At 43.0% G+C, this 13,665-nt stretch overlaps 1 protein-coding gene across 1 annotated transcript in view; it reads left to right on the top strand.

Annotated features, from left to right (window-relative positions):
• Positions 1–3,879, top strand: part of LOC133568860 (vimentin A2-like) — a 28,736-nt gene extending 24,857 nt beyond the window's left edge. Inside the window, exons 7-9 of the mRNA XM_061921042.1 lie at positions 1,129–1,172; positions 1,253–1,338; positions 1,412–3,879. Of these exons, the coding sequence (XP_061777026.1) occupies positions 1,129–1,172; positions 1,253–1,338; positions 1,412–1,453 (172 nt within the window). The 3' untranslated portion in view covers positions 1,454–3,879. The remainder of the gene's footprint in view (positions 1–1,128; positions 1,173–1,252; positions 1,339–1,411) is intronic.
• The last annotated feature ends 9,786 nt before the right edge of the window (positions 3,880–13,665 follow it).

The following is a 13,665-nucleotide window of genomic DNA, read 5'->3' as shown; positions in this document are numbered from 1 at the left end:
AGTGATTAGACAGTTCCAGTCAGATGGTTTTTCACGGGAAACATTTATGGCGTTGTTGTTGTTTCTGGATGAAGAGACGCCGCTCTGTTATGGATTGAAGTAAAGTGTGAATGTCATTAAAACAGTTAGCACCATCCTTTGACACTTCTTCCACTCCCGTCCTTGCACGCTACACCGCTACAACAAAGATGACGGGGAGAAGACACTGTCGGAAGTAAACCACGTAGATAAGACCGCCCGCAAGCGACGTGAAGATGATGTGTAAAACATCTATGCAACATTTTGAGCAAAGAACCACCATTATATGTTATGTAGACCACAAGGAAGTCTTTAACCTTTATAAAAAAAAAAAACCCTATGGTCTGGAAAATACGGTAAATGTGCTGGCAAAGGCTAATACGGGCTTTGGTGAAGTGGACAACTGCTTGAGTCAGTAAGTCTCTCAGGTGGGGACATAAACAGGTTCCACTGGACCTGTAAGCCAAAGAGTATTATGTTTGGTGAACCATTCGTTTTGTGCAGCCGAGCAAGTCTCCTGTGGCATATTTTCTAGAAAAGGAAAGGAAATTAAAACTCTTTATTTAACTTTTAATCAGAAGGGTTCAATCTCTCTTCTGTGCTTATTTGAAGCCGGAACGTCAAACGGCCTCAGAGGAGATAATGTTTGAAAAAAAAAGCAACATTTTTTAGCCAACTTTTGTATTGAAGTGGGAATAGCAAACTTCCTGTTGATTTTAGCCATCTTAGTGGATGAAATATAGGTCTGACTGAGACCTACATTCCTACTGGAAGTTACAGACAGTTTTGTCTAGGTTTTCGTCCTAGGGGGGGCTAGGGCGCAATTTTGAGTTTTGGGGTTTGGTTTTTTCATTAGATCGCAATTTTGGCCAGTCCTGATGTGTGTGTCAAATTTGGTGAGTTTTGAAGCATGTTAAGGGGGTCAAATTACAGCTTAAAGAGGCGGCGGTATAATAATAATGAATAATAATAATAACAATAAAACCTTAGAAATTCAATAAGGTCCTCTGTCCCAAAGGGACATCGGTCCCTAACAAGGCTTGGTTTAGAACATCATTAGTGAGAATTAGTGATGTTCAAACTGATTAGTGCTTCCTTTTTTTCTTCCAGAATCAACACCCCTCTGCCAAACTTTTCATCCCTGAACCTGAGAGGTATGTTTACTTGGACACATTTTGTAGAACCAATGAATGGATTTTGTTGTAACACGATGGTTGTTTTTTGCCTGTTGTAGAAACCATGCTGGATTCCAGACCTCACATTGAAACCACAATAAACAAGAAGGTTCTCATCAAGACCATCGAGACCAGAGACGGTCAGGTAAAAAGCACATAAAGTGATGGATAAAAAAGCCTCTCGAATCAGCTAAAACGTGTTTTCCTTTTTTGTTAAGGTGATCAACGAGTCGACCCAGAACCAGGATGACATGGAGTAATACTTCTAATGAGCCTTGGGCCAAAAGACCAACAGAAGAGCAATATTTTCAATTATATTCCACCCACAGTTACACAAAAATAGCTTCTCAAAGTGCCTTTTATATGTGATGATTGTGTAAGTAGTCGTTGGGTTTCCATCTTTTATCGACAAAATGTTGGTTTTGTTTTGGCCAATTTTGTTTAGACACAGTTAAGATGCACAACAACACACAGTCAGCCACACAAAGGTTTACAAAGGACCATTAGAGCCACTAAATATTCTACGAAGATTCTCAAGGCTTTTAACCGATCGCAGCTGGACAGTTCAGTTTGTCTAAGAAGACGTTTCACTTTTCTTCCGAGCTCCGTCAGACTTAAAGCTGAACTAACGCTGGTCTACGACCATGAACTGATGAACGCTGAACTAACGCTAGTCTATGACCATGAACTGATGAACGCTGAACTACCGCTGGTCTATCACCATGAACTGATGAACGCTGAACTAACGCTGGTCTACGACCATGAACTGATGAACGCTGAACTAATGCTGGTCTACGACCATGAACTGATGAACGCTGAACTAACGCTGGTCTACGACCATGAACTGATGAACGCTGAACTAATGCTGGTCTACGACCATGAACTGATGAACGCTGAACTACCGCTGGTCTATGACCATAAACTGATCAGGCTGCTCCAATGAGAGGCCTTTAAACGTCCTCTAAGACAAACTGAACAGTCCAGTTAGGATGGAGTCCCTGCCCTGAGAATACAATAACCTGATGAATGACAATATTCACAGGTATTAGAGATGCACGGTTTGCGGTCTCATCCGCGGAGTCCGCGGATAAACCGCGGGTCGGGCGGTTGACCTGACGAAAAAATAGATTTTAACTAGATTTGGGCGGGTGGCGGTTGAACCATCCGTAAATATTTGATATGCATGGTTCTGTGATCAGTATCCTTTGCCATTCAAAGTGCCATTTAAGACCCGTGTCATAAAGCAAAGAAGACAATAAGAGACGCTATTATTCTCCTGAATAACTGCTGGTAGTCACCCAGATAATAAGTATTTGGGCGTGCTATGAAGCCATTGGCTCTGTCGTCTACTACAACATGTACGATCTGCTTGTCAGTCCAGCATCATGTTGTGTGTGGCTTCCACGGCAACACGACTGCAAGGCATACTGGGTGACACAGTGTGCACTAATGGTTGTGATATAAACAATTTTAACACTCTTAGTAATATGCGCCACACTGTGAAGCCACACCAATTAAGAACGACAAACACATTTCGGGAGAACATCCTCACAGAAAACCAACAAACACAACACAACAAATACCCATAATCCTTTGTATTCATGACAATTCCTGACTATTTTATACACCCCCGCTAGCAGCAAACCCCGCCTCCCCCTCCCCCCCAGGAAGTGTCACGGATACAAAGGATTCTGGGTATTTGTTGTGTTGCGTTTATGTTGTGTTACTGTGAGGATGTTCTCCCGAAATATGTTTGTCAATCATGTATAGTGTGGCTTCACAGCGTGGCGCGTATTAGTAAGTGTTAAAGTTGTTTATATCACAACCATCAGTGTACTCTGTATCACTCAGTATGCCTTTCAATCTTGAACGTGTAATTGCGGAAGCTGCACACAACATGTTGCCGGACCAAAAATCGGTACGTACATGCTGTCGAAGGTGTCTAAGGCAATGGCTTCACAGCACGCCCATAATCTTGTAATCAGAATGAACGCCATTGGATAGTTGCGGGAACGTTAGCTGCTCCAATTGTCATCACTCTGTGAAACAGGTTTAAATAGTTCTGTGAGTGGTAAAGGCGGACAACCTGTGATGTATTATAGGGGACGGTTAGCGGGCGGGTACAGTCCTGGTAAAATGTTAGTTCGGGTGGACGACGGGTGAATGACGACTTTGGTGATGCGCATGCGGATGATATAATTACCTATCAGCGCATCTCTAACAGGTATACTGTCAACATTACCTTTTAAACTTGCCAAAAAAAAGATGCAGATTAAAGGAAAGAGTTGGAAATGTTGTAGTTTTACGAGATTCAAGATGTTTTTGTAGAAAACTGTATGTATGTAAGAATAAATGCTCCAAATGTCACTCATGGGAGTTAAGACAAAACATCACAGGACACAATTCATTACAATTTGACTGCAGGGTCTTATAAAGGACTTTTTTTCTCAAGATCATAATGTCTTCTGGAAAATATGACTTTTTTTCTCCAAAAAAAAAAAAAAGAACCATGTACTTAAACCCGTTTTTTATCTTTTCAACGTGGCTTTAAAAGTCCTTTGTAGACGTCCTACAAACATCTTCATTTGTTGTCCATTTTGTGCGCAAACACACCAGCAGCAGTCCCGAATGTGAGAAATCATGTCACAATTCCCCGTAAGCAGCAATAAACTAATAAGATTGTGAAGCAGGTGTGAGAGTTTGTGTCACACTGTGAAAGTAATAAGAAAAGATCCACAAGTGCAATGCCATTTATGTTTAATATGGACTCAGTCAGTTCTTTTATGATGATTAACACCTCTGTTCTCCCCTGCTGTGCAATGGGAAACTGTGTAAAATAACAGCACATCTTCATGCAATAATACAAAACCCAAAACAAGTGAAGTTGGCAAGTTGTGTAATTCGTAAAAAGAGCATACAAAGATTTGCAAATCCTTTTCAACTTATATTCAATTAAATAGACTGCAAAGACAAGACATTTCATGTTCGAACTAAGCAACTTAATTTGATTTTCCAAATAATCACGAACTAAGAATTTAATGGCAGCAACACATTGCAAAAAAGTTGTCACGGGCATTTTTACCAGTGTGTTACATGGCCTTTCCTTTTAACAACACTCTGTAAAGGTTTGGGAACTGAGGAGGCACATTTTTGAAGTGGAATTATTTCCCATTCCTGCTTGAGTTGTTCAACAGTCTCCATCCATCCATCCATCTTCTTCCGCTTATCCGAGGTCGGGTCGCGGGGGCAGCAGCCTAAGCAGGGAAGCCCAGACTTCCCTCTCCCCAGCCACTTCGTCTAGCTCTTCCCGGGGGATCCCGAGGCGTTCCCAGGCCAGCCGGGAGACATAGTCTTCCCAACGTGTCCTGGGTCTTCCCTGTGGCCTCCTACCGGTGTGACGTGCCCTAAACACCTCCCTCGGAAGGCGTTCGGGTGGCATCCTGACCAGATGCCCGAACCACCTCATCTGGCTCCTCTCGATGTGAAGGAGCAGCGGCTTTACTTTGAGTTCCTCCCGGATGACAGAGCTTCTCACCCTATCTCTAAGGGAGAGACCCGAACTCATTTGGGCCGCTTGTACCCGTGATCTTATCCTTTCGGTCATGACCCAAAGCTCATGACCATAGGTGAGGATGGGAACGTAGATCGACCGGTAAATTGAGAGCTTTGCCTTCCGGCTCAGCTCCTTCTTCACCACAACGGATCGATACAGCGTCCGCATTAATGAAGACGCCGCACCGATCCGCCTGTCGATCTCACGATCCACTCTTCCCCCACTCGTGAACAAGACTCCTAGGTACTTGAACTCCTCCACTTGGGGCAGGGTCTCCTCCCCAACCCGGAGATGGCACTCCACCCTTTTCCGGGAGAGAACCATGGACTCGGATTTGGAGGTGCTGATTCTCATTCCGGCTGCGAACCGATCCAGTGAGAGCTGAAGATCCCGGCCAGATGAAGCCATCAGGACCACATCATCTGCAAAAAGCAGAGACCTAATCCCGCGGTCACCAAACCGGAACCCCTCAACGCCTTGACTGCGCCTAGAAATTCTGTCCATAAAAGTTATGAACAGAATGGGTGACAAAGGACAGCCTTGGCGGAGTCCAACCCTCACTGGAAACGTGTTCGACTTACTGCCAGCAATGCGGACCAAGCTCTGGCACTGATCATACAGGGAGTGGACCGCCACAATAAGACAGTCCGATACCCCATACTCTCTGAACACTCCCCACAGGACTTCCCGAGGGACACGGTCCAATGCCTTCTCCAAGTCCAACTGTTCAACAGTCTCCCTTCTCATATTTTAGCCTTCATATTGCACCACACATTTTCAGTGGGAGACCTGTCTGGACTACAGGCAGGCCAGTCTAGTACCCGCACTCTTTTACTATGAAGCCACGCTGTTGTAACACGTGCCTTGGCATTGTCTTGCTGAAATAAGCAGGGGCGTCCATGAAAAACATCTTGCTTGGATGTCAACATACAAACCCCGTTTCCATATGAGTTGGGAAATTGTGTTAGATGTAAATATAAACAGAATACAATGATTTGCAAATCCTTTTCAACCCATATTCAGTTGAATATGATACAAAGACAACATATTTGATGTTCAAACTGATAAACATTTTTTTTTTTTGCAAATAATCATTAACTTTAGTATTTGATGCCAGCAACACGTGACAAAGAAGTTGGGAAAGGTGGCAATAACCACTGATAAAGTTGAGGAATGCTCATCAAACACTTATTTAGAACATCCCACAGGTGTGCAGGCTAATTGGGAACAGGTGGGTGCCATGATTGGCTATAAAAACAGCTTCCATGAAATGCTAAGTAATTCACAAACAAGGATTGGGCGAGGGTCACCAATTTGTAAGCAAATTGTCCAACAGTTTTAGAACAACATTTCTCAACGAGCTATTGCAAGGAATGTAGGGATTTTACCATCTACGGTGCGTAAAATCATCAAAAGGTTCAGAGACTCTGGAGAAATCACTGCACCTAAGCGATGATATTACGGACCTTTGATCCCTCAGGCGGTACTGCATCAAAAACCGACAGTGTGTAAAGGATATCACTACATGGGCTCAGGAACACTTCATAAAACCACTATCAGTAACTACAGTTGGTCGCTAAATCTGTAAGTGCAAGCTAAAACTCTACTATGCAAAGCGAAAGGCATTTATCAACAACACCCAGGAACGCCGCCCGCTTGGCTGGGCCTGAGCTAATCTAAGATGGACTGATGCAAAGTGGAAAAGTGTTCTGTGGTCTGACGAGTCCACATTTCAAATTATATTTGGAAACTGTGGACGTGGTGTCCTCCAGAACAAAGAGGAAAATAACCATCCGGATTGTTATAGGTGCACAGTTCAAAAGCCAGCATCTGTGATGGTAAGGGGGTATATTAGAGCCCAAGGCATGGGTAACGTACACATCTGTGAAGGCACCATTAATGCTGAATGGTCCATACAGGTTTTGGAGCAACATATGTTGTCATCCAAGCAACGTTATCATGGACGCCCCTGCTTATTTCAGCAAAACAATGCCAAGCCACGTGTTACAACAGCGTGGCTTCGTAGTAAAAGAGTGTGGGTACTTTCCTGGCCCACCTGCAGTCCAGACATTTCTCCCATCGAAAATGTGTGGCGCTTTATGAAGTGGAAAATAGGACAGCGGAGACCCCGGACTGTTGAACGACTGAAGCTCTACATAAAACAAGAATGGGAAAGAATTCCACTTTCAAAGCTTCAACAATTAGTTTCCTCAGTTCCCAAACGTTTATTGAGAGTTGTTAAAAGAAAAGTTGATGTAACACAGTGGTGAACATGCCCTTTCCCAATTACTTAGGCACGTGTTGCAGCCATGAAATTCTAAGTTAATTATTATTTGCTAAAAAAATTCAAGTTTATGAGTTTGAACATCAAATATGTTGTCTTTGTAGTGCATTAAACTGAATATGGGTTGAAAATGATTTGCAAATCATTGTATTCCGTTTATATTTACATCTAACACAATTTCCCAACTCATATGGAAACGGGGTTTGTATGTTCCTCCAAAACCTGTATGTTAAGTTGAAAAAGACATGAGATTATAAGTCAAAATTGACAGAAGGAATATGTTTAGCAAGAAAACGGAAGTGCACATTATTTCCAGGCTTTCACATCAAACAATGTTGCGGGCCAGATCTGGCTTGACACACACTATTTGCTCATCCCAACTTAAAATCTTACTAACAATAATGACATAGCTCTTGCTTTATGTATTCAATACCCAGGGGCAGTAAGATGATGATATATAGAACTTCAAAATGGCCGTGTCCCTGTCTAAATGTCTCCAAAGCAAATACCTTCTTTGTATGTGCAATCAAATCTTTGTTGTCCTGAAATGAACATCATGTTACAAATCCTGCCGACACAGCCAACAACTTCAGGAGATGGTAACTTGGAAATGGGGCATTTGAGAAGAAAAACATATTTTCCATACATTAGCCGCACCGCAGATATCCACCTTGTGAAATGGCTTACAGTATTTACTCAGAAATACAGTATCTAGTGTGGTGGAAAATTCATCCTGTTCGTGACGCATATTTTAAGTAGTAGAAAAGCCCGAATCTTAAACAGGAAAAATAGAGAATTGGTTACAACAGTTTCATTTACTCATAATCAGATGGTACAAAGTTAGATTGAATTGATATGAATTACAGACAGTGTCTCATGAGATGAGAGATGGTGCACCCTCATGAAAGGAACTAAAAAGTGCGCACCTCAGGCTTAGTCTTCCCTTCTTATTTATACGCTCCATGATGGCCTGATTTGTAGCATAACAACTTATATAATTGTCCAATGTTCAAATGTCCCCCCACCAACTTGGTCAGGGTGGCTTGACCTCTTATGTCGTGTCCCTCCCAATGCGTACTTGGTTTTGAGGTATCCCTAGGATAGAAATTTTCCACGACATTAGTAAAGGTTTACTTGCATACCTCAGGTCAGGGGTCACCAACGCGGTGCCCGCGGGCACCAGGTAGCCCGTAAGGACCAGAAGAGTCGCCCGCTGGCCTGTTCTAAAAATAACTCAAATAGCAGCACTTACCAGTGAGCTGCCTCTGTTTTTTAAATTGTATTTATTTACTAGCAAGCTGGTCTCGCTTTGCTCAACATTTTTAATTCTAAGAGAGACAAAACTCAAAAAGAATGTGAGAATTCCAGAAAATATTTTAAAAACTTGTTCTTCACTTGTTTAAATAAATTCATTTATTTTTTTACTTTGCTTCTTATAACTTTCAGAAAGACAATTTTAGAGAAAAAAATACAACCTTAAAATGATTTTAGGATTTTTAAACACATATACCTTTTTACCTTTTAAATTCCGTCCTCTTCATTCCTGACAATTTAAATCAATGTTGAAGTAAATTTATTTATTTTTATTGTAAGGAATAATAAATACATTTTAATTTAATTCTTCATTTTAGCTTCTGTTTTTTTGACGAAGAATATTTGTGGAATATTTTTTCAAACTTATTATGATTAAAATTCAAAAAAATTATTCTGGCAAATCTAGAAAATCTGTAGAATCAAATTTAAATGTTATTTCAAAGTATTTTGAATTTCTTTTAAATTTTTTGTTTTGGAAAATCTAGAAGAAATAATGATTTGTCTTTGTTAGAAATATAACTTGGTCCAATTTGTTATATATTCTAACAAAGTGCAGATTGGATTTTAACCTATTTAAAACATGTCTTCAAAATTCTAAAATTAATCTTCATCAGGAAAAATTACTAATGATGTTCCATAAATTCTTTTTTTAGTTTTATCAAAAATATACGAATTAGTTAGTTTTTAACTTCATATTTTTTGGTAGATTTTTTTTTATTTTAAAGAGTCAAAATTGAAGATAAACTGTTTCGAAATTTAATTTTCATTTTTTTCATGTTTTCTCCTCTTTTAAACCGTTCAATTAAGTGTTTTTTTCATCATTTATTCTCTACAAAAAACCTTCCGTGAAAGGAAAAAAAATGTAGGACGGAATGACAGACAGAAATACCCATTTTTTTATGTATATATATTTATTTATTAAAGGTAAATTGAGCAAATTGGCTATTTCTGGCAATTTATTTAAGTGTGTATCAAACTGGTAGCCCTTCGCATTAATCAGTACCCAAGAAGTAGCTCTTGGTTTCAAAAAGGTTGGTGACCCCTGCCTTAGGTGTTTCCAAACGGTGTCTGTAACACGGCAGAAGTCACCGCGCAAGCTAGCTCTCCGATCAGCTAGACAGATTCCGTAACGCCACGGTGATGTGAAACGGAAACGATACGAAAAGAATGAATACTAATACAGTCCCTTTTAAACGTGTTGGTATATCAGCTAGTGCTAGCGACACCAGCGTCATTACATCACCATAGCACGTGGAAACATGGAAGAAAACACTCCTACAGACGCTCAGTGGGACGCATTAGGAAGCAAGAATAGTTTTAGTTCTAGTGTAAAACTTACAAAGGTTGCCTGGAGTGATGCATGAAGAACCCGTAGGATAGAACGGCTGGGAGACCAACGGCACTTGGGTTGGGATGAGAACAAGAAGCACCACCCGTAAACGGAAGCAGCACCTGCAATGAGCAAATTAGTCCATAAGATGGCGCCATAGCACAAACAATAAAACACCACCTAGGTGTATTCACTCTTTTTATTATGACTGTTCTAGCACAGGGGTTAGTGCGTCTGCCTCACAATACCAAGGTCCTGAGTTCAATCCCGGGCTCGGGATCTTTGTGAGTCTGCATGTTCTCCCCGTGACGGTGTGGCTTCCCTCCGGGTACTCCGGCTTCCTCCCACCTCCAAAGACATGCACTTGGGGACAGTTCGAGATGCTACCTCAGTAGAAGCATTTAAGTCTCACCTTAAAACTCATCTGTATACTCTAGCCTTTAAATAGACCTCCTTTTTAGACCAGTTGATCTGCCGCTTCTTTTCTTTTTTCTCCTATGTCCCCCCCTCCCTTGTGGAGGGGGTCAGGTCCGATGACCATGGATGAAGTACTGGCTGTCCAGAGTCGAGACCCAGAATGGACCGCTCGCCTGTGTATCGGTTGGGGACATCTCTACGCTGCTGATCCGCCTCCGCTTGGGATGGTTTCCTGTGGACGGGACTCTCGCTGCTGTCTTGGATCCGCTTTGAACTGAACTCTCGCGGCTGTGTTGGAGCCACTATGGATTGAACTTTCACAGTATCATGTTAGACCCTCTCGACATCCATTGCTTTCGGTCCCCTAGAGTGGGGGGGTTGCCCACATCTGAGGTCCCCTCCAAGGTTTCTCATAGGCAGCATTGTCACTGGCGTCCCACTGGATGTGAATTCTCCCTGCCCACTGGGTGTGAGTTTTCCTTGCCCTTTTGTGGGTTCTTCTGAGGATGTTGTAGTCGTAATGATTTGTGCAGTCCTTTGAGACATTTGTGATTTGGGGCTATATAAATAAACATTGATTGATTGATAGGCCCTTCCCCCCTCCAAAGACATACACCTGGGGATAGGCCCTTCCCACCTCCAAAGACATGCACCTGGGGATATGCCCTTCCAGCCTCCAAAGACATGCACCTGGGGATAGGCCCCTCCCACTTCCAAAGACATGCACCTGGGGATAGGCCCTTCCCACCTCGAAAGGCATGCACCTGGGGATATGCCCTTCCAGCCTCCAAAGACATGCACCTGGGGATAGGCCCCTCCCACTTCCAAAGACATGCACCTGGGGATAGGCCCTTCCCACCTCGAAAGGCATGCACCTGGGGATAGGCCCTTCTCACCTCCAAAGACATGCACCTGGGGATAGGCCCCTCCCACTTCCAAAGACATGCACCTGGGGATAGGCCCCTCCCACTTCCAAAGACATGCACCTGGGGATAGGCCCCTCCCACCTCCAAAGACATACACCTGGGGATAGGCCCCTCCCACCTCCAAAGACATACACCTGGGGATAGGCCCCTCCCACCTCCAAAGACATGCACCTGGGGGTAGGCCCTTCCCACCTCCAAAGACATTCACCTGGGGATAGGCCCCTCCCACTTCCAAAGACATGCACCTGGGGATAGGTTGATTGGCAACACTAAATGGTCCCTAGTGTGTGAATGTTGTCTGTCTATCTGTGTTGGCCCTGTGATGAGGTGGCGACTTGTCCAGGGTGTACCCTTCCGCCTCCCGCCTGAATGCAGCTGAGATAGGCTCCAGCACCCCCCCAAGACTCCGAAAGGGACAACCAGTAAAAAATGAATGGATGACTATTCCAGAGAAGAAAAATCCATAAATGAGTTGCAGTGTTGGAAGAATGTGGCTCATAATGTGTTTTAGATGACATTGTCAGTGAAAGAAAGCAACCGTGACATAGTGTCAAATATTTTGACAGGAAGTGTCATGTCCGCAAGTACTGATCATGTATTCTTCTTCATGCGGGCATTGCAGATCTATGAAACCTACCCCCTACCCTTAAAGGGGAACATTATCACAAGTTCAAAATGGTTAAAAACAATAAAAATCAGTTCCCAGGGGCTTGTTGTATTTTTTGAAATTTTTTTCACATTTTTACTGGTCCCGTAATATCCCTAAAAAAAAAAAAAGCTTTAAAGTGCCTTTTTTTCGCTCTCTGCCAAGACACTGTTCATTTCCCTGTGACGTCACACAGGGCTGCCAATGTAAACAAACAATGGCGAATACCACAGCAAGATATAGCGACATTAGCTCGGATTCAGACTCGGATTTCAGCGGCTTAAGCGATTCAACAGATTACGCATGTATTGAAACGGATGGTTGGAGTATGAAAGTATTGAAGAAGAAACTGAAGCTGTTGAGCGAATAGCTATTGACGCTATTCATAGCCATAGCATGGCCGAATAGTTGCGTTAGGATCACCGGTAAAATGTGCGGACCAAACGATCAGGACTTTTGCATCTTGTGACACTGGAGCAACTTAAATCCTTCGATTGGTAAGTGTTTTTTTCGCATAAAATGTGGGTGGAAGGAAACGTAATATAGTTGCAAATGCATCTGCAGGTTATCCATACATCTCTGTGCCATGTCTGCTTTAGCACCGCCGGTAAATAGCATGTTAGCATCGATTAGCGTAGCATGTTAGCATCGATTAGCTGGCAGTCACGCCGCAACCAAATATGTCTGATTAGCACATAAGTCAACAACATCAACAAAACTCACCTATGTGATTTCGTTGACTTTATCGTTGCAAATGCATCTGCAGGTTATCCATACATCTCTGTGCCATGTCTGTCATCTCCGGTAAAATGTGGAGACACTCTGGCACATTCAATGGGGGTCTGGCGGCAGATTTCTTGCCACTTTGGCATCTTCGGGCCAGTGGTGCAACTTGAATCCCTCCCTGTTAGTGTTGTTACACCCTCCGACAACACACCGACGAGGCATGATGTCTCCAAGGTTCCAAAAAAATAGTCGAAAAAACGGAAAATAACAGAGCTGAGACCCGGTGTTTGCAATGTGTTGAAAATGAAAATGGCAGCGGTATTACCTCGGTGACGTCCCGTTCTGACATCATTGCCACAGAGCGATGAAAAGAAAGGCGTTTAATTCGCCAAAATTCACCCATTTAGAGTTCGGAAATCGGTTACAAAAAATATACGGTCTTTTTTCTGCACCATCAAGGTATATATTGACACTTACATGCCTTCATCTAGCATGGGATCTAACCTGCTGATGTTGCTGGTCTTACGAACACTAGATGAAGCCGTTTTGAGTTTTGCCATCTCCACAGGGAATGATTGTCTTTGGACATGGATGATCACTGACTTTTTGGCCTGCGAGACATCTTTCACTGTGAGGCGCTGTCCACCGAGTGTGGTCCTGAAAGTTTTGTTCAACTTGTAGCTGTGTGAACGGGTGGCAGTTTGACCTGAGTGGAGTTCCTTTTTGTTTTTTACACACAAGCTTAGCGTGTTCTATATCTTGAGCTACCATGCTACCAGTTTGAAAAGGTGGAAAGCAGCTGGCTTGTGGGGGGTTCAGTGTTTACCACTCTAGCGAAGACAGTAGTGTTCTTTTTGACTTCTGGGTCATTCTGTAACACTGACTTGGAGCCCATTGCTTCCTGTTGCAGGCCAACTTTCCTCTGCTTTCCAAAAGAAGTCAGGGGCATGTATCCATCGCCTTTGCTGCATGAATCTGCCAGTACTCAGTCCTCTGGGGGCATCGTCAGCTGGATTGTCCTTACTGCCCACATACCTCCATTGAGACAGCTCTGTTTTGAGGACACACCTTTGTAGGTGGCCGCACAGTCAAAGACCACCCTGAGTTTCTTCTTTTTGGGGTGGTACACTCCGTGGTGTGGTATGTACCAAACCTTTGTCTGGCTGAGCTCCTCCTCAGCATAGTTGTCATTGAGAGATGCAACGTACTCCTGTTTGAATTGCTGGTTCCTTTCTATTTTTCTTTTCAGGCTTTGGAGGCGCTGTTCAGCACTGGG

Source organism: Nerophis ophidion, linkage group LG14 (genome assembly GCF_033978795.1).
Source record: "Nerophis ophidion isolate RoL-2023_Sa linkage group LG14, RoL_Noph_v1.0, whole genome shotgun sequence".
Classification (NCBI taxonomy): Eukaryota; Metazoa; Chordata; class Actinopteri; order Syngnathiformes; family Syngnathidae; genus Nerophis; species Nerophis ophidion.
This window is presented reverse-complemented; position numbering and strand designations above follow the sequence as displayed.